This window comes from Rhamphochromis sp. 'chilingali' (assembly GCF_963969265.1).
Source record: "Rhamphochromis sp. 'chilingali' genome assembly, chromosome: 7".
NCBI classification, from domain to species: Eukaryota; Metazoa; Chordata; class Actinopteri; order Cichliformes; family Cichlidae; genus Rhamphochromis; species Rhamphochromis sp. 'chilingali'.
The window spans coordinates 16,755,743-16,775,554 of NC_137934.1; the positions used below are offsets into that span (position 1 = coordinate 16,755,743).

A 19,812-nucleotide genomic window follows, 5' to 3' on the forward strand; every position below is an offset into this window, starting at 1 on the left:
AAACAACAGCAAAAAGCCAAGATAAAAAGGGGGGGAGGGGGGCTAAAAAAAGGCAAAAACTTTGCATCTAATCTCTGCGATCTTCAGGGTTAGGCCACATTTTTTCATCAACATCACATCTGATGTTATCCAAGTCGATGCACCTGGGATAGAACCGCCTGGTATGTCGGATCCACCCTTGGCAATCGTCAACTGTGATGTCCCTGGAGCCAGCATCCATGGCTTCGAGGAGGGACATCTGGTCATGTGGCTGATGGTCATAAACCTTCCACCTCCATGCAGAAAAGAACTCCTCTATGGGGTTGAGGAAAGGTGAATAGGGTGGAAGGAAGAGACTCACCAGTCTTGGGTGGACCTCAAACCATGTTGTTATTGCTTGCGAGTGATGGAAAGCCACATTGTCCCAGGTAATTACAAAGGTCCTCATGTTTTCACCCTCCTGACCCTGCTCTGGAACCAGGCGCTGGTGGAGATCATTGAGAAAGGCAAGCAAGCGCTCTGTATTATAGGGTCCAACCTGACATCTGTGAAGGAGTAATCCTGCATTTGCAATTGCTTCACACATGGTAATGTTTGCCCCTCTCTGTCCTGGCACATCAACTGTGGCCCTTTTTCCAATTACATTCCGTCCACGTCGACGCCTTTTGGCCAGATTGAATCCTGCCTCATCGATGTATATGAATTTATGAGGGGCCTGGTTGGCCTCCAATTCCATAACTCTCTGAAACAAAGTTTATGTAAGTCATGTTAGTACTGTATACCATACTGTACTGTAACCTAGTATTGTGTAGGTTACCTACTTGCAAAGTGCAAAGCTTATAGAACTGGACATTGGATTGAATATACACTATACCTGGACATATTGTCGTCGTAGCTCCTTGACCCTCTCACTGTTCCTCTCAAAGGGAACAGCGTAGAGCTGCTTCATCCGCACTCTGTGTTTGGACAATGTCCGCGAAATGGTTGTGAGGCTGATTCTATCGATATTGTCGAATATCTCATGGTCCGCCACAATTCTAGTTTGAATTTCACGCAGTTTTATTGCATTATTTGCAGTAACCATTTCCACAATGGCAAGCTCCTGATCATTACTGAGGAGCTTTCCTCTTCCCCCAGAGGGTGGAAGACGTTGCATTCTTTAGAAAGACAGACAATTCAACATATGCATTACTGTATGACCATATTGACATGTCAAGTGAGAATAGAAACAATCCATGTAAAATGCAATACTTACCTGTTGGTTTGTTGAAAGATGCGTATAATGGAGGCAACCGTTGACCGCCTCAAATTGGGCTGCACTCTTTCACCAGCCTCTCTTAGTGAAAGACCATGGTTGATTACATGGTCAATGATAGTGGCACGAATTTCATCACTGACTACTGTTCTTGCAGCCCTTGGAATGCCACCACCACGCATTCTTACACCTCTACCTTGCCCTCTCCTTGGGCCTGCTCTTCTCCCTGGGCCCCTTGCTCTTACTCTTCCTCGACCAGACATTACAGTGTTTGTCTTTTTTTTGTTTCCAAAAACATCACTCCTCAAGGTCTTGCCTTATAAACCCCACTGAGTCTAAGCCAGAATGGAAGAAGCTGTCGTTGGCCCAATTTACCCAACATAAATCAGCTGTGTGTCAATTATTCAATTGTTTGTTTATTATCAGCTGATATATATTTTTGATATTGATATTGTTTTTGTACTGATATCATTGCAGAAGCAGAGGTTTTTATACTGTATCTACGGTTTGGAATATTGTTTTTGCTATTGTGGGATGTTGTGTGTTAACATTCGTAGATACTACAAAAACAGTCCATAATTTTGTTGGGAGGTATAGCTTGTCTGTTAAGAAAATGTAAGCATTGTGGAAATGTGTTCACTGACTGCATATTGGGTGAACACGACATGAAATGTAAGAATGGTATGGCCACAACAGACCGATGCTGTGCTAATTGTGTTTAGAGTTTTGCAAATGTGACAACTGTTTGGACAAACGCTTTTTAGCGACTGGAAAAAACTGTAATATAGACAGATTTTTTGTTTTACATCACCGAAGGCTCTGTGGTATTTTAACAAATAAAACCTTTCACCAAGCTTGCACACAGAGGCACATTTTGCAGTATAAACAAATTGTTTCCAAATGAAAGTGTGTCCCTATTTAAATGGAGATGAATCACCTTGATATTCTTAAACTTCCTCCAAACAAAATAATTCCTCCCAGAGAGAAAAAGAGAAAACTAAATAAAAGAAAGCAGAACTGAAGAAACTTTATTAAAGAGGAAAGAAATCAAACAATAGATATTATAAACAGTACGGAAGTGTTACGAAAGATAGGAATACCTTACCTCTCTCCTAAACACTTTTGCTACAAAGATATTTGTTATTTCATTGTTTCTTTATTTCTTTATTTATCTGTTTTAACATGCCCGTTGTTAGTCACACCTTGCTGCTGCCAGGTTAGACCCCCGTTTGCCTTTAGAACTGTGTTAATTCTTTGTGGCACACATTCAACAAGATCCTGGAAATTATTCTTGGAAATTTTGGTCCATATTGACACGATAGCACCAAGCAGTCGCTGCACATCCATGATTATAATTCCTGTTCCACCACATGCAAAAGGTGTGCTATTGAACTGAGATCTGCTGACTACAGAGGCCATTTACCTCATATTGAACATCACTAAGACAAAGGATAGTAGTAGATTCCCAAAGATTCAGGCCTCCTCTCCAGCCTCAGAAGGTTTGTGGGGTGGACATTGAGGTGATACCAAAATAGATAACAAAGTAGACGAGTTCCAGAATACAGACAGACTATTCAAAAATGGGCAGTTGCCTCTATTTGTTAAGGAAACCAAGATCTCTTGACATCTGAGTAACTTGCTGCAGATGTACTACCAGTCTGTGGTGGCAAGTGTGCTTTTCTGTGCTGCAGTGTGCTGGGGAGGCAGCATCAGAAACAAGGATGCAAGGAGACTGGACAAACTGGTGAAGAAAGATGGCTCTGTAATTGGAGCCAGACTGGACGTGTTGAGGGTGGCGGGGGAAAGATGCACACTAAAGACATCAGAAGCCATCCTGGATAACTCTGACCACCACTTTTTAAAATCTTCATGGAACAAAAAAACATCAGTACTGGAAGACTGCTCTCTATCTGTTGTAAGATGGAGAGATGCAGAAAATAATTTGGACCCAGAGAAATCAGGATTTTTAATTCTCATCCAAATAGCAGATGAACTATGTGAAACATAAATTTCCCTTTTGGATCAAAAAAGCTATTATTGGTCATAAAGGAACAGACATGCTCAGCAACAAGACTCAGGTAGGCTGTGGGGTTGAAATAATTCTCCCTTGTTAATGAGGAACCTGATGAATGCCAAGAAAGTTATTCCACCAGAAGCTTGAGGCAAAAGCCAGATTCTGACCCTGCCGGCTGAATGTTGCAGCAGAAATCTAGAGTTATCAGACCAGGGAACATTTTCAGTCAGTATGAAGTGCAGCCTCAGCTTCCTGTTCTGGGCAGACAGGAGTGTCACCCGGTGTGGTTTTCTCCTGCTGTGCCCATCTGCCTCAAAGTGCAACATGTCTTGCATTCAGAAATGCTCTTCTGCATACCATGGTGTAATAAGTGGCTATTTGGGTCACTGTTGATTTCCTATCAGTTGCAAGCAGTCCAGCCATTCTCCAGTGAGGTAGGAACCCAGAAACATAGGGATGCATCTACAGGAAAATCCTACTAACTCAACAGTCTCTGAAACATTCAGCAGAGGCCGTGCGGCCAACCATGTCATGTTCAAAGTCACTTAAATCATGTTTCGACTCTATTCTGATGCTCAAACTTCAGCAGGTCATCTTGACCATGCTTATATGCCTGTACATTTACATTACAGAGCAATTAAACAGGTGTACCTAATAAAGTGGCCAGTTAGCTTAACATCCAGGTGTGTTTTCTCCATATTCCATCCTACTCACTTCTATCTTTATCTGTTTAACAGGATGGATGGATTAGTAGTAGCAGTAGTATGATCGAAACGTCAGGTTTAAACGTTTCTTATATTGCAGCGTTGCTCACAGTTCAGAAGTGTGCTCAAATTCATCTCCTCTCCCTTTTCTGCCTTTGCAGTTCCTCACTTAGAGAGCAGCATCACAGATTTTGCCAGAGGGCAGATTGAATTCTCCAAAGACCTCCACAGTTAAAGTTTCATTATGAGATCAGAATTTCCCTCAAAGATGAGAGAATATATGAATTACCCAACAGAAACACTATCAAGAGGATCATTTAGAGACTACATAAATACAACCTGCGGCATATAAAATCTGCTCTTAAATAATGATCAATAAACTCATGAATATGGCCTCTCACGTGTTGGAGAAATACAAGAAACACCTCTCTCTTGTGGTCTTGCACAGTACTACAAGAATGACTGTGCTGGCCTCTGAGTGATGTTATTACACTTATAATAAAAACAGGTCCCTGTATAACTTACACGTTTTAAATAAAGCTCAATCCCAACAACCTTCGTGTAAACTGCTGGCACGTTGTGGTGTGGACGCCGTGTGGGGTTGGTGAGGGTGAGATTCATGAATCACAGGTAGCCACGGAAAATTACATAAGCGACATTTGCAGTGTAGGCTGCAGCTGACAGCAGAGGTTAGTGAAATACAAGCCACTGCTAGAATGTTTCATTGCATTGTAGCTGAGACAGACACACTGTTTAATAATAATAATAATAATAGATACTTTATTGATCCCCATGGGGAAATTACTTGTTTTTCTCTGCATTTGACCCATTCACTCAGTGAAGCAGTGGGCAGCCCACTAAGCAGGCGCCCGGGGAGCAGTGTGTAGGGACGGTACCTTGCTCAGGGGTACCTCAGGGTAGCCGTTAAGTGGATTCGAACCGCCGACCTTCCGATCATGGGGCGACCACTTTACCTACTGAGCTATCCCTGCCCTAACTTAACTGCTGGGATTTGCTTTTGGAGGGTGCTACACTGCAACTATCTCTTCAGTGGCAGGTGAAGAGACTTCTTGGACTGTACATCTGGATAAATACTGGTGGTACTTGGACAGTTATCATATTTCTTGTATTTCTTTTAATGCTACTTTGTTTCTTTAAAGATCATTAACACCATTGCTGCATAAAAAGTGGCTATCATAACGTTTGCTGGTATTCTAAAATGATCTAATAGACATCAGCATGAAACCATGAAACCACCAAATTGAATTACTTACATTCAAAGTATTGTTTTTAGTATGAGGAGTCCGCTATAATATTTAAGGTTAAATATGCAAATTGGATGTTATATATCTAAATATATGCTAATAAAGTCAAGTTAAAAATTCTTGTTTCATTTTGCTGACATGATAGAGGAAATACAGTCACGGAAGGGCCTTTAAATTCTCTTTAATTGCTGAATAAATTACAAAATGAAATTTTTGTGAGGAATGAAATGTTCTGTAAATGCTACTCTGGACAATGCATTAACAAACCCTTTGGCACAGGGAGGACATTTTTGAGCGTGGAGACTGCAAGAGATAATCAAGTGGAGACTTCTCGTTCAGAGTATTAGAAAAAAACAGAGAACAAAACCACACAAAACAAAAAATGAATTTTGATCATAAATATCGATTATTTATTGACAAACACAATTTATTTTCCCAAAATGTTTGCATGATGCAATTACTGAAATTTATGCATGTTAACTATTTAATCTAATCACAGCTCTAAATTAGTTTTTATAATCAAAATGCTGTAAAATCTTTAAAAAAAAAGAAGAAAAGAAAACATTGTCAACAATGGCTTGCCCTTTAAAATATGGCTACTGTCAGAAATATGTTATTATCTCTCCTAAACATATTTGACTTTCATGGATTTTCTGAGCTTTTCTTTTGTAACCTCTTGCTCACATGCAGCCTAACATTAGACCCTTATGATGATATGCAATCAGGCGATTTAAATTCTGGGTAAGAAGCCAATGCAATGTGCTATGTTAAGTGTGATAATTATTTATTTATTTATTTTTTGCTGAGACGAAATTAACATACAGATGCTTACATAAGCAGCACGTAGGTGCTCAGTGATTCCTCTTGAAATCTTGGATTCAGTAACACATGAACGTTTAGCTAAATCCTCAAACAGCATCTTCTGTTCGAGTTATCAACATGTGTCATTTCTTCTTCTCCTGCAGACCTTGGACCCAGATTGGGATGATACCTAAATTAAAAGTGTAATCAGTCATGTGGTTATGAATACTCTGCTATCTCTTGTTTTATGTTATTTCATTATGCTTGAGCCCTGTGCTCTTTTGTCTCCCTATACTTTTATACTGTTTTGTGGGTAGGGTGGTATTTTATCAATTGTCTATGTTATTGTTGTCTATGATTTTTTAATACCTGCTTTAGTGGCCTCAGGACTTTTTACATTACAGAGTATCTTGGGGTTAGTATCTTGCCAAAGGCATATAGACTGAAAGCCAGAGATCCACCTACCTTCCGAAAACCAGATGACCCGCTCTACCTCCTGAGCCACAGACATCCCAAGCCACCCATTATTTGGTTCTCCTGGCCTCGTTGGGCAGTGACCTCAAGCGTGTACTATGGTGATTTGCATCAGAGCGTGGAGAATCAGCACCTTTAAGACCATGGTCCTCGGCCGGAAAAAGGGTGAAGTGCTCACCTCTTTTCGGTGAGCGGAGAGAGGACCACAAAATTTACAGATGGATTCACACAATGTCTGCAGTGATGGAGAAGGTCCCGGGGCTGACCCGAGAGATGCCAGAGAGATTATGTCTCTCTCTGGCATCTCTCGGGTCCCAGGTTGGGAGGTCTGGGTGTCTCTACTGAAACTGCTGCTCCCTGCAACTCGAACCTGGATAAGCAGCAGTAAATGAATGTGTTGTTTAGCAAGATTAATGTAACATAACAACAACAAAAAAGAATAAAATAAAACATTTCTACAAACATCATTATAACTGATGCATTTATATGAAAGCAGCATGGTAATACTTTAGACGATCCATGTGGAGCTGTATCAGATTTGTGTGGTTTACATTAGATTCTGCTTTTTTGTGATAATATGTTTTCGAAATTCGTACCTTTCTGACAAATGCACTGACACGGTATTACAGCTTTCCAACTCATCCGTTGAAAACAAGCTTTCTTAGTGCATGATCAAAGACATGACGGAGTATAACACATATGTGACCCCCTCCCCCTCCGCCGCCTCCTCCTCTTCAGTCACACAATACATGCAATTAGAGGCCATTTGTTCTTAACTCTTGTGTTGATGGTGTAATCAAGGGTGTTAATGATGACTCACATTTGGTAGGAAGGAACAAACAGGTACACACACACACACACACACACAGAGTGCAGCTTTACACTTCACGAGTACAGAGACACAAAAATGAGTTTAGAGATGTTTTGAATTTTTTCCTTTATTTACACAGTTGTCGGTTTTTATTGAATCATTTCTGTGATCCAGGAAAGACACCACGAATTTGGCTTTTACACTGCTGTACTGACTCATCAGCAAACAGGCGACATGAATGATTATGGCAGGGTAAAAATGATAAACGATATCAGATGACCTCTATCAGTGATCTTGACACCTTGTTAGCTGAAGAAAACTCCAAGACGTCTGGGACACACCACATGTGAGGCACATAATAAATAACTTGGCCTTTTATTTTGACAGTTTTTTGGACTCCTAATCATGATTCTGCAAATGAATATAAATCTGCCATCGTAAGGAAAAATTGACCTGTTCTAGAAACAATATTTTTTTAAAATCTTCAAAAAGCCAAAGAGATCAAAAGATAAAAACTGAAATGGCAGCAGCCGCTTTCAGCATCGGTGAACTGTTCATAATTAATTAACTTTTGCTGAAAAGCTCTATTAAAGTGAGTGAGATTCATGCTAATTAGGATTTTCAACTTTTTTTTGCAGACATTTTATTTTTCGGTCTCCAAACTTTCAGCGTAGCATCTGATTAACTAGAAAAAAACTGGTTTCTAAATGCAAAAAAAGTAGAAAAAAGACCAAAGAACAAAACAGGGGATGTAACAGTGTAGCACAACACTCCTTCAATTCAGTTCACTTTTTATTCATGTATATATAGTGCCAATAAAAGCAACATTAGTCATTTCATGACACTTTACAATAAAAAAATAAAAAAGTGGGGATAAAAAAAAACTCCCTTTTAACAGGACAAAACCTGCTAAAACTCACACTCACCTGAACTGAACTGCTTAAATACCATTTCTTTTTTTGAATAATGCAACATTACATCAGCTGTTATAATTAAATATGTCTCAGTGGGGATAATAGAAAGTATAGAATAAATGGGCATTTACATTACATATTTACAATCTCATGTACAGTACAAAAGCTGGCCACCGCGCGTCCCTCAGGTTCTGCTGGGTTTTCCTCCCACTTGCCCAAAACTAGTTCTTATCGCTTTTGGTTGCAAATGCAGCTGGTGTTGGGTAAAAGCACGGCGCCCGCCTGAGGCAATATATATTCACATCAAAGCAAGGTTTGCTTCACAGGACGTGGTAGACGGGCCTGGATCCGGGGCTCTCCGGTGTGCAGGGCTGTGAGTCAGAGCTGCCGGGGGAGAAGCTGGATGTGTTTCTAAGGCCAGCCGGCCCACAGCTACTGGACTCCACCGAGGACAGGCGGTCCACGATACTGGACAGGCACTCCAGACTGGACGCTCCGGCTGCTTTATCATCCACGCTATCTGATGAAGAGGATCCCAAATTCAAATTAGCCAAATTTGGATCATACAGCTCGGCATGTTATATAAGCTGACTTTAGAGATGGAAACGTAATAAAATAAAGTCTAAATATAACATAATCTGCTGTTCAGGTATTCGTTTTTTAAAGCCTTGCAGGCAAGAATTCACATTATATTCATATCAAACTGCTGCTTAAGTTAAAAGGTCTTACTGTTCTTTGCATATGAATAGACGTTGTTGTAGTTTGCATTCAGCTGTTGCCACACTGGACTGTTGCTGTCAGCCTGAAAGGAAATGTGAAATTGAATTTACCCTTGAATTCCTTCAAATACTTGCAAACAGACAGATATGATAAGCTGCTTGTTTAAACCGCTGTGTTATACTGGATAGGAAGAAAACACCCAGTGCAGTGCCCGCCATGATATTTCGGACAGGCTAATAAATCCTGAATTCCAAAGTTATTGGCTTCTTTATTTCACATGCACCTTAAAGCCAAAGTGGTTTTTTGTGCTCTCCCCTCCCCGGCCCGACTCCGAGTGTAGCGAATCGATTGTATCAGTGGAAGCAACACCAGTTTGTGCAAGATGACACTTTCTCCTAGTAAATCTGCAGAAAATCCTGGCAGTGGTGCAGAACATGCAGTCAGGATGGAATGCAGAAAAGCGCCCAGTTTTGCCTGCCAGACTTCAGTAAGGTGGATTTAGGTTGGTTTAATGGGGCTATAAAGTGTCCGGTGGTGGGAAAGCCATTAGTCCAATCCAGCCTTATAAGTTGTTTTTGTATTATTTGATGCAAAGTCACCTTCAAACAGAGATTCAATATAACCTGTAATAATAAGCATCACAAGCAGAGGACGGAGATTCTTGTAAGACAACATAATAGATGTTTGCATTAAGGAATTATGGGAGGTGTATGTCATGCATGGAAAACCATGATAATTATGGTCTTGAGGCAAAGCAAGCTCATTTGATTAACAGGTTGCTAAAGTGGAAATCAGGGTTCTGCATTGAAATAAAAAACTTGATGAGGTAAAGAGAACTGATAGAAGTGCTCTTGTTCAACACTGATGATGACTTTAGCAGTAAACAACAATAAAGACCTTTTCCGGGATTTGCTGTGCAGTGGTTCTAATTTCTTTGCTGCCAAAGACCCTGATAAAACCAGGCATTTGCATAAAGATGAGGATCAGCGGTCTTACCATGCCATCAGAGCAGCTGGACAGCGGGCTTCCAGGCTCAGAGCTGCTCTCTCCAGGTAGGCCATAAAAGTTTTCCACCTGTTCTCGTAGCAGCTCCTGCAGGCTCTCGATGTACTGGATGGCGTTGCGCAGGATCTCCACCTTGGGCAGGCGCTGGCTGGGGTTGGCCGAAGTGCAACGCCTCAAAGCCTCAAAAGCGTGGTTCACCTTCTTCAGCCGCCGGCGCTCGCGCATGGTGGCAGCCCGTCTGCGATCCACAAAGCTCGACTTGCGCTTGCAGGCCTTACAGGCCCACTGGAGGCAATGTCCTGGCTGGTGGGGGGCTCCTGGAACCCTGACGTGCTCGTCCTCCTCGGAGCCAGCAAGCTCCATGCCTGGGCCGAAATCCAGGCTGTCTGGAGAGGAAGCACATGCTCTGTCATAGTAGACCTGTGATGGCGAGAAGACATCCATGGCTTGTTGGATGGAGAAGGAGATGGCCGCAAAGGAAGTAAGGAAGAAGGGTAGTAGAGTTTGGGTGAAAGAGAAGAGACCTCTGAGTGATATGAGGGGTCTGTTGCCCCAGGCCCCCCTTATATGCCCCGAGGCCAAAGCCCAGGGCCCACATTGGCCAGATCTAATTACCATGGCCCATTGGCCCAGCCAGAAGGCAGGCAGGAGTCGGCTCTTCTCCCTCCCTGCCACATCCCAACTCGTTGCTTCTCACCCCCCAGTACCCTGTGGAGTTTCCCACATCTGCACTTACTGGTGTTTTCCCACTCATCAACACTCTTCTCTTACAAGTCCACAATTAATACAAGGCTTAGAGATGTTTAAGGGGAGTGCAGCTTTGACCGAAGCTGGCATGTTTTAAAGCGCTAATAAGTATTGTAATGTATTATTTATGCTGCATGTATCTGTAACCAGCCTTTAGGCATCATGTCATAGCGCACAGTGAAAGTGACACGTGGCTGTGAAGACATGAACATCGCAGTGTTTTTAGTTTAGTCAAATTCTTCTGAAAAAGAGGGTGACCACTTGTTGGAGTATGCAGGGCAATTTTTACGGTGAAGACAACAGCGTTGCAGATGCAGCCCAGCTGCAAAGGAAGGTGTAGCATTTCAAGCCCTGTGAATTCACATTAGTGCAGTAAGCCGCCCCCCCTTAAACACTCAAACTCATTACTTAAGGTGCTGTGAATGAGCCGATCCCTGTTTGCCAAAGCTCATTAAAACAGTAATTATTGCACTGACACCACTGCACAACTCCCTGCAACATTGAGGGACCAAATTTTAACCGTTAAAAGTTATTGACACGACTCAAGCACACAACAGATGGCCGTGATGGTGCAGAGGCTTTCATTCAAGGGGATGACTCAGGGATTACGGAGTGAGGATGTTTACAGTGAAGATAATTCAATATTTGTCCCTGTAGTGGCTCTCCAACATCTTTTTTTTCCGGACTGATAAACATTCAAGTCCCACATCCCGCAGTTTTTAATCCATCTTTAACAATAACAGAGGATCTGAGCTGAATTTTTGAAGGCCAACACTGCAGAATCAGCAAATCACATTCATTCTTATGTCCCTTCCTTGGGGTCCTCACCCCAATGTTTGAGGCTAATTTAACAGAATTAAAGTACACAGTGAAAACGATCCAAAGCCTTTTCTCAAATTGCTTTTTCCCCATATTTTAACATCCCTGTAGTTAGAAGATAAAGTGTCTCCATTTAAGATTTGCAGAAACATCTAAAGATTCTGAAATGATGCTTTTCACAGTTTGACCCAGTCCAGCTGGTTTAGGTAATGATGTTGGTGACAGCTTACAAGGATACAATGCGGATATTTCTCACAATGTGTCAAAGCGTTTGGCACGACCCCCACTCCCTCCAGCCCCATCACCACTTCTCTGGGAACTGCGCACACCTAAGAAAACACCAGTACCTGCTGCTGCCTCTGAATTGCCGTCGGAGTTTGGATTAGGCACAGCTGAAGAAGACATCGGCTCGCCTGAGCTTGTAGCTAGCTGCGAAGATCAAAGGCTGTTTAGACTGAGAACAACTCGGACAATGAGAAAACCTGGCATCAGCTTAATTGAGCCGGGGGGTTAGATTAGTGCAGCACATGGCGTAATGATGCGGGGAGACGATATTGCGCGCAGGCTGGAGATGTGATCTGCGCACTCGTCTTGTCTCTGGGGAGCTCTCCGAGGTTGCTTTTTTGTTGTTCTCAAGGGTCAAAGACAGAGTTAAGTGAGGGGCAGGAGGTGATCTTTTTATGTTTCATCTGCCTCACGTCTGAAAACCTTATTTCTTCTAAAGTGCCTCACGCTTTGACTTTATGCTGCTTGCTTGGTGCTGCACCATCCCCCAGATAGAGAGGCAGTGCATCGCTTACATTCCTCCTCCCATTTAGCAAAATAAACGGTTTTATGGAAATCTATAAATAAATGTATTTTTATTTAATAAATCCAAACTATCCAGAGTTATAGGATTTACGGTATATACTTGTCAGAACAGTAAAAGTACTGAGTGGCCACTTTGAATACCATCAAAAGTTGTCGGGATTAGAAAGTGGTTTAGCCGGTTTTGTGTGTTTGTGTGTGTGTGTGTGTGTGTGTGTGTGTGTGGGGGGGGGGGGGGGGTATTCCTTTTTATGACAGTCCCACTGAGGATGATTCATTAGTTTGTCTATGCATGGGCATGTCTGCTTTTCGTTTGTATTGTTAATAATACAAATGTCAAAACTTTTTAAAAGGACAAAACAGAAATAACAGCAAAATATTCTCTATATGTAAAAATATGTAAAATGTAAGTTGAGTAATTAAGTACGTGATTATGACGCAGGTAACAGTGTGAAAATTAAGTCAATCTTAAAATGCAAGTTTGTGTAAATTACAAGAATCCCATTGAGATTTATTGAACCTCTCGATGTGTTCACTTGACCCAGTGGTTCTCAGACTTTACCATGCCCCACTCCAGAGGCCAAACACAGCCCATGTCCCCTTTTCTGTCTTATTGACATTTAAGTTGAATTTTATTTAAAATAAAAAGATCAAATATATATTTATTCGAGTTAGGTTAACTTCATGGCACAGAAGGAGCAAGAGGAAGTCATGGAGAGGTGGGCAGGAAGTCAGAATATCTGATCAAAATATAAAAACAACAGCAGTTTGTGCTGTTTCATGTTTGTGAACATAAATATTCCCTTAAATAAAAAAAGGTTCCTCTGCACGAATTTCCAACATTATTTTAAGTCCCTGAACACATTTGAAAATGGGAGGTGTGGTGGACTCCAAAGACCTAAGCTTAAAACATTGAGATCACAGTTGTTCACATATTTGTATGATTTTTAAATATGTTTTTAAGTAGGAATGTGTTACTTGGTGTGTTTAGAAAAAGTAATGGTTTGGGTTAGTGCAACTATTAAATATAAATATAATAAATAAATAAATAAATAAATAAATAAAGTTTAACTTTATCAGTAAAAAAAAATGCATGCTGACATGAAAATGGTATTGCTGGGTGGGAAGACCCCTTCCAATGCCCAACAGTGGGCACTTCCCTGTTAAAATATCATACTGATTAGATGTTTAAAATGTTATAATCTGAAAGAAAAACTCTATTGCTCCTAACTGGGTCCTTACCTCAGTTTGCTCTACATGGAAAGCTGTGGATGAAAGGAAAAAAGCAAACAAAAGCGATCAAATAAAATCAAAATCAAAAGAAAGAACAATGGATTTTATTTTTCAAAGCACAGTGTTTTTGGTTAAAGGCAATTTCCCACCCACATAAAATCCAAGTCCATTTTACATTCCCCACAAGAACGAATGAAAAAAAAAATGAGTGGCAACACCATTTGTGTTGGCAGCGAGCAGAAAGAGGTGCACCGCCAGCCCCGTCAGTACTGAATCCTTTGCTAGCAGGATATTCAAGGAAAGTCTGAGTAAATCAGAGCATTTCAGCCTCCAGGCTTATCCCCCCTCCTATAACAGCTCGCCTTTCATCAGCTTTAACTTTCAAAACGCTGCCTTCACAGCCAAATGACAATTATATGGTGTCATCAGTAACACCGAAATCCCCGTAAAGTCATACAAGAGAAAGTCTGGACTTGGAGAGAGCAGGGCTATTTCTGTGAGCATGCACACAGTCAGATGGTGCAAACACAAAAATAAGACAATGAGGTTCAAAATGCAGTCAATACAACTCTACTAACAGCACAGAAAGGAAATGTGCTTGTATGCACCACCACCCCCAAAAACCCACACACTCATCTGAGTTCTTTTTTTAAATGTGATTACCGGCCTCCATTGTAACAGATATTACATCCACTGCTACACATATGAGCTGCAAAGTAAGTATCACTGCTATCAGAATGAGTGAGTAGGAGCCCATTAAAATCACATTACTGTTAGCGCTATCGGATTTCTGTCTGGTTTCTACAGAAAAAAAAGGATATTTAGTATAAGATGTATGCATGCTGAATAATACCATATCATACAGAACCTTGCATTAGTGTATGTTTACCAGCTTTAATTTAGTTTGGTTCTGGAAGTGTTAACTTCATTTTGGGAATAAAAGTACACAGTACTGTGAAAGTAATATTGCACAAACTTTTACTTTGAACTTTGAAGTATTTTTTATTAATCCACACTCAAGTAGCTAAAGAAAAACCATGAGTGTTATGCTTTATCCAGAACGTGCACCTATGCATGCTCAAGTAAAAAAGATTTCCGGTATCTTTATATTAAATGTGGTAGAGGTGTTGTGTAGATAGGGAAACACACACTGCCCCAAAGCTAGAAAGACTAACGCACAAACCAACAGATCTTGTAAGAGCGCTGCAGGTTTTCTTTTGTTGGAAATTGTCGAGCCACTATATTAAAAACAAACTCAATTCAATTACCTGTTCTAGACTAGTTAATAAATAAAAGGACATGTGTACATGATGTGCCTTAATGAGAGGAAACACTGGCATAAAATATAGAATGAAAAAAGCCTCACAGCTGTGGGAAGAAAGGTCCCTCTAATTAGCTTTGTAGAGCGTATTGGCATCCTGAACCAGTCACTCAACACACTTCAGACTACTTAAAATACATAGAACACCAAACAGACGAAGGCCTCCAAACCTCTGAACTTTCTTCCTGGTTGTTTTTAATGAATTATTGAAGATACTGAAAAGGAGTCATTAAACATAGCAAAAAGTGTGTTCAAGTTAGAGGAGGAACACCTCAAATTTGATTCCAAGCACACTACTTGAGTAAAATTGTTTGTCTTTGCACCACTGCTAAATCAAAGCTTTGAGATATGCATTGTTCTCCCTTGGCTTAATATTTCATCGAGGTCTTTAACTCCTTATGAACTTGGCATGTGTGCACGAGAGACACTTTGTGTGTTCATATCTGTGTGTGCGGCTGCAGGCCTGAGAGATGAGGCAGAGTCTCAAAGGTCAACCATGGCTCTGTGTCATCTGCTAAGATCTGAAGGAGCGCAGTGCACCCCCCCCCCCCCCCCCCCCCCCCCCAACATCATCAACAAACACCCCTTTATCATGTCAATACAAGACTCGGTGGATTTCCATGTCGTTAGCATCATGTCACACGTTTAAATAGCTCGTGTGTGAACGCTTTGCCACCAGATGACGAAGCTAGCGATGATGAATTAATGGCTCAGATAACTTCATTATCCTGCTGGGCTTTGCACTTATGCCTGCAACCCAAGTTTCCACGTCCCCAACATATGATAGGAGAGGAGAGCAGAGGCACGCTGTGTTTGGAGGAGACTCGAGTTACTGTTGTGGGCTCAGGCCTGCTGGATGCCAGTTGGAACAGAGAGAGCAGCAAAATGTTTCAGGGCAGTTTAAATGGTTTATATGGACCTCTAGTAGAATGTTGAATGTTAACGGAACTGGCAGATCTTGAGCAAATAGCTTTTTTTTTAAATTGTTGTGGTTTTTTTAATGCAACCAGCAGGGGCATTTTTAAATGAGGTGGCAAAAGAGCCCGAGAACAAGACAGGGGAGGCCCACTGAAATTCATCCATTCACTTCCGCTGGAGCCTATCCCAGCTGTCTTAGGGCAAGAGACAGGGTACACCTTGGACAGATCACAGCAGGAGGAAATAAAAACAGGAAACTGAGGCTACAATTTGCCAGCAATCGCTAAAAATGGATAAGAGAAGAGTGGAAAAAGTTGCCTGGTCTGATGAGTCTTGATTTCTCCTGAGCTGTATCCAAGGTTCAGAGTGATGGTGGTGGTGTAATGGTCTGGGGGTTATTTTCTTGGCATGCTTTGGGCTGCTTAGTACCAACTGCATCTATGTCATGAAGGATTAAGGCAGTTCTGAAGGTAAAGGAGGGTTTAATAGAGTATCAGTCCTGAGTAACTAATAAGGATCAGATGTTCCATCCAAAATACAATGGATTGCAAACACCAATCTGGCATGCCCTTGCAAATAAATATACCAAGGTTTGCACAACTGCAATAGTAGAACTCAGTCATTTATTTTGTTGGTCAGCTGTGTACATTAAATAAAGAGAATTTCAGCTTCCTTAAAGCCAAGGTTAGCCTTTGGACACAAAATAAATACATCTAAACCTCATGTCAATATAAAATATGTACAAATCTTTTGCGCTTCCTGTACAAATGAAGTACTTACAAACAGAAGTCAGAATGGTTTAGTATAGCAAAAATAGTTCACAGATGATCAGAATAGATCATATTGAAAATGTCAGATAGTTTGCTAATGTTTCAGTTTTCTGAGACGTCCTCACTGACTGCTGTCGTTGGTGATGCTGTCCACGATGGAGGACAGCCGCAGGAGGCTGGAGGACGCGGAAGACTCACTGGCTCCTAAAATGAAAGGACTTATGATACCACATGATGTTTTCTCTTTTTCTCTTTTTTTAATGAATTTACACCTGACTTCAAGCAAAGGTAGTGTGCAAGGTGTGTACCTTCTCTGCGGTTCATTGCTGAAGTGGAATGGTCAGCAGAGGTTGGCCAAGCCTCAGAGGATTTCTTCCAGTGGTACTCACCGGCCACCTGTAAAAAACACACATTATCCATATTCTTTTCCACATAGCCTCATTTATCCTGTTTTCTTTCCCTCACCACGAACCAGTCACGGCAGATGAGCCAGGTTCCTTCCTCATGAAAGGGAGTTTTTCCTTCCCACAGTCACCAAGTGCATTTCCATAGGAGTTTGTTTGATTCTCTGTATTATTGTAGGGTCTTTACCTTACAATGTAAAGCACCTTTAGGTGACTGTTGTGATTTGGGGCTACATAAATAAGAGCGAATTGATTAAATATTATTGCCTGTAATATGAAGAAAAAACTTTTAAATTATTGCAGAAACAGGCTGCTATTACTGAGAAGCATTCAACATTCAATAAGAAAGTAATTAAAAGTATTCAAAGACCACGACGTGAGAAATTTGTAATTATATTATTAGTGAAAACCACACTGCTAGATTAAAAAAATCAGTGTGGCACAGAGTAATAAGCATTCACGTTATAATGTCATTAATGAGCACCACAAACACATTAAAAGTCCAAACTGGGATATTCTTGATCGGGTGGGGAATAATCTGAAATCCACAGATGCACAGATTTACACATTCATGTGAATAGTATGAGGAGTTTCCTCTTCAGGTTGGTATACTCGCTCACATTGTTTTCTTTTGCGTCACATGGAGATCCGGTTTTCTCCTGCTCGTCCAGCGTCTGCAGCAGCTCCTGCAGCCTCTCTATGTAGCTGATGGCGCTGCGTAAAATCTCCACTTTGGGTAGCCTCTGGTTGGGATTGGCTACGGTCTTCCTCTTCAGTGCGTCGAAGGCTTCGTTGATCTTCTTAAGCCTCCTCCTCTCCCTGAGGGTCGCAGCCTTACGTCTATCCGTGGGAGCCGTCTTTCTCTTGCAGATCTTACAGGCCCACATGAGGCACTGACCCTCGCAGTGCGCCCGGAGACCCGGAGGCGCGGGGACGTGCTCCTCTCCACTGCTCTCCCCACCGGACGGGACATTATCGTGACCCGCTTGGGACAGTGGGCTGTCATTGCCATTGTACAGAGGGGAAACCCCTGCCATATCCAAGTGCTGTAGTGGTCCATGATCTGCTTCCTCCAGATAGCGCAAATCATTAAAAAGATAACTGTTGGTCTCGAAAAGGTCCATCATATTGCTGCGCTCCTCACTCTGTATTCACACTGGTCTCTGGCATTTAAATAGAGCAGCAAGGACACAAGTCAACAGATTATATATAGAATGTGAAACTCTATCCAACACTTTGGCTGCCACACTGCAACAACCATCTTTTTTTTTTTTTTCAATCGGTCTTCACAACATACTGACTTTGTACAGACAGAAATGTCCCCTCAGGTTTCATAACAGGTGCATGTGCGTTATGATATTTCACAATGAAAAAGTAAATGTTACAGGATAGAGAGATTACTGTTTCTCGCTTTTATCCGTACATCACAGGGGGCTCTAATTTGTAGCAAAACACTTCATTAATAGTTATTAATAACTCATTAGTGTGTTTTTAAGTAACTGGACAAAAGCTCTGTGTTGCCAGGTTGGGTTGTAAAAAGTGTCTTTAACTGCTATGTCTGCAGCATAGTTTTAATTGTACGAATGAATGATTGAAAATGATCCTTTCCAAATAGGATTACATGGCAATCAAGGTTAGGAATCATTGCTGTAAAAATCTGATTCTTAAACCTAAAGAAAGAGAGTGTGGAGAGTTTCCATAATCTTCATTTTCCACCCTTCTTAACCACTGAGAGGGTCACAAAGTGCTGGAGGCGTCAGGCGTCAACCATGGGGCATCTTCAAACGAAATTCATTCAATTCTCAGTCTCTTTAACTGATAAGCCTTCGTAATGGTCAATACCAGCTGACATGAAGAATTATTCTCACTCTTAAACTGCCAATGAAGTCGCTAGTTAAATTTTGTTCTATGAATTTGACGACATCACAAAAAAGAAAGGGCTTTAAGTTGATTAAGAAGCCTTCACTGAGCAAGAGGCATTGAACACTGCCAACCATACAGCCCATCAAAGAGACACAGACATCCACACACACTCGAATCCACACGTAAAGACAATTGAGTTACAACTTAAAATGGCATGGCAACAGTTTTGGTCTGTGAGAGGAACCTGTGTAGACAAAAGTAGAATATGCAAACTTCTGGAAAAAAAAGGCCTCAGGCAAGTTTGAACCTACAACTGTTCTTACTGTGGCGGCAATTAATAAACAAATTTAAGGCTATTTCAGATGCCCTGGAGCTCTTTTTTTTTTTTGGAAACACCACATGAAGGAAGGAAGCTAATAAACTTCTAAACCCAAAAAAGAGAAAATCAGGTTGCATGATGGGTTGTGTATAATTTGACCAAATTGAATATTTTGCAATCTGGAAACCCAGTTGTGGTTCTTATTTATGACATGTTATTCTGTTTACTTTAAGGATCCATGACAAAAGCCAGATTTGATCAGCAAATCAGAAAACAACAATAGATATCATAATAGATTATTTCAAATAAACCATATCGCTGCTGTTTTAACTCTAGTTTGTTGTGCTCATTTTAGACAGTATGGACAACTGTAAGTTGTATGCGGTCTCAACATAAATAGATGGGAATGCGCACAGTCAAAAGAGCTTTGAGAAATGTCTCAACTCGATGATATAAATAGAAACGTGGCTCAGTCATTTCAGATTCATAAAAGAGATAAAAGCCTGTGAAGAGGTGATATATTGCCTGTTGGCATTTTTCCTCCAAACTCAAAGGGCTGTGATTGGAAACTTCACAGGCAGGAATGTGAGGGATTCCTATTTTTGAGTGACTGCATGACCTTGTCTTTTGAAATGAAATAAGATGATCTCATTAGGCTGCGGCAGCCTT

The 19,812-nt window shown here is 41.2% G+C and overlaps 3 protein-coding genes across 3 annotated transcripts in view; all 3 read right to left on the reverse strand.

Moving 5' to 3' along the window:
- Window positions 1-50: 50 nt before the first annotated feature.
- The window catches only part of LOC308400016 (uncharacterized protein), a 44,410-nt gene continuing 24,648 nt past the window's right edge, over window positions 51-19,812 (reverse strand). The window contains exon 4 of the mRNA XM_080887479.1: window positions 51-143. Within this exon, the coding sequence (XP_080743605.1) occupies window positions 68-143 (76 nt within the window). The 3' untranslated portion in view covers window positions 51-67. The remainder of the gene's footprint in view (window positions 144-19,812) is intronic.
- Window positions 7,413-10,560, reverse strand: myf5 (myogenic factor 5). The gene is given in 4 exon segments (XM_080887178.1): window positions 7,413-8,737; window positions 8,947-9,019; window positions 9,934-10,417; window positions 10,419-10,560. Coding segments are annotated over 4 exon segments (879 nt in total). The 5' UTR covers window positions 10,541-10,560; the 3' UTR covers window positions 7,413-8,537.
- Window positions 16,423-18,109, reverse strand: myf6 (myogenic factor 6). Its single transcript, XM_080887288.1, has 3 exons — window positions 17,582-18,109; window positions 16,866-16,953; window positions 16,423-16,761 (listed from the first exon to the last, which is right to left on the reverse strand). Exons 1-3 carry the CDS (start codon window positions 18,086-18,088, stop codon window positions 16,679-16,681), a joined length of 678 nt encoding a protein of 225 aa, XP_080743414.1. The 5' UTR covers window positions 18,089-18,109; the 3' UTR covers window positions 16,423-16,678.

Bases quoted from the DNA above. Each gene is read 5' to 3' on its own strand.
- myf6 (XM_080887288.1), bottom strand. From the start codon at position 18,088: ATGATGGACCTTTTCGAGACCAACAGTTATCTTTTTAATGATTTGCGC. The intron at 16,954-17,581 runs GTGAGCGAGTAT...TGTTTTTTACAG, and splicing joins GTGACGCAAAAGAAAACAAT to GTGGCCGGTGAGTACCACTG. The intron at 16,762-16,865 runs GTACACACCTTG...CTTTCATTTTAG, and splicing joins AGCAATGAACCGCAGAGAAG to GAGCCAGTGAGTCTTCCGCG.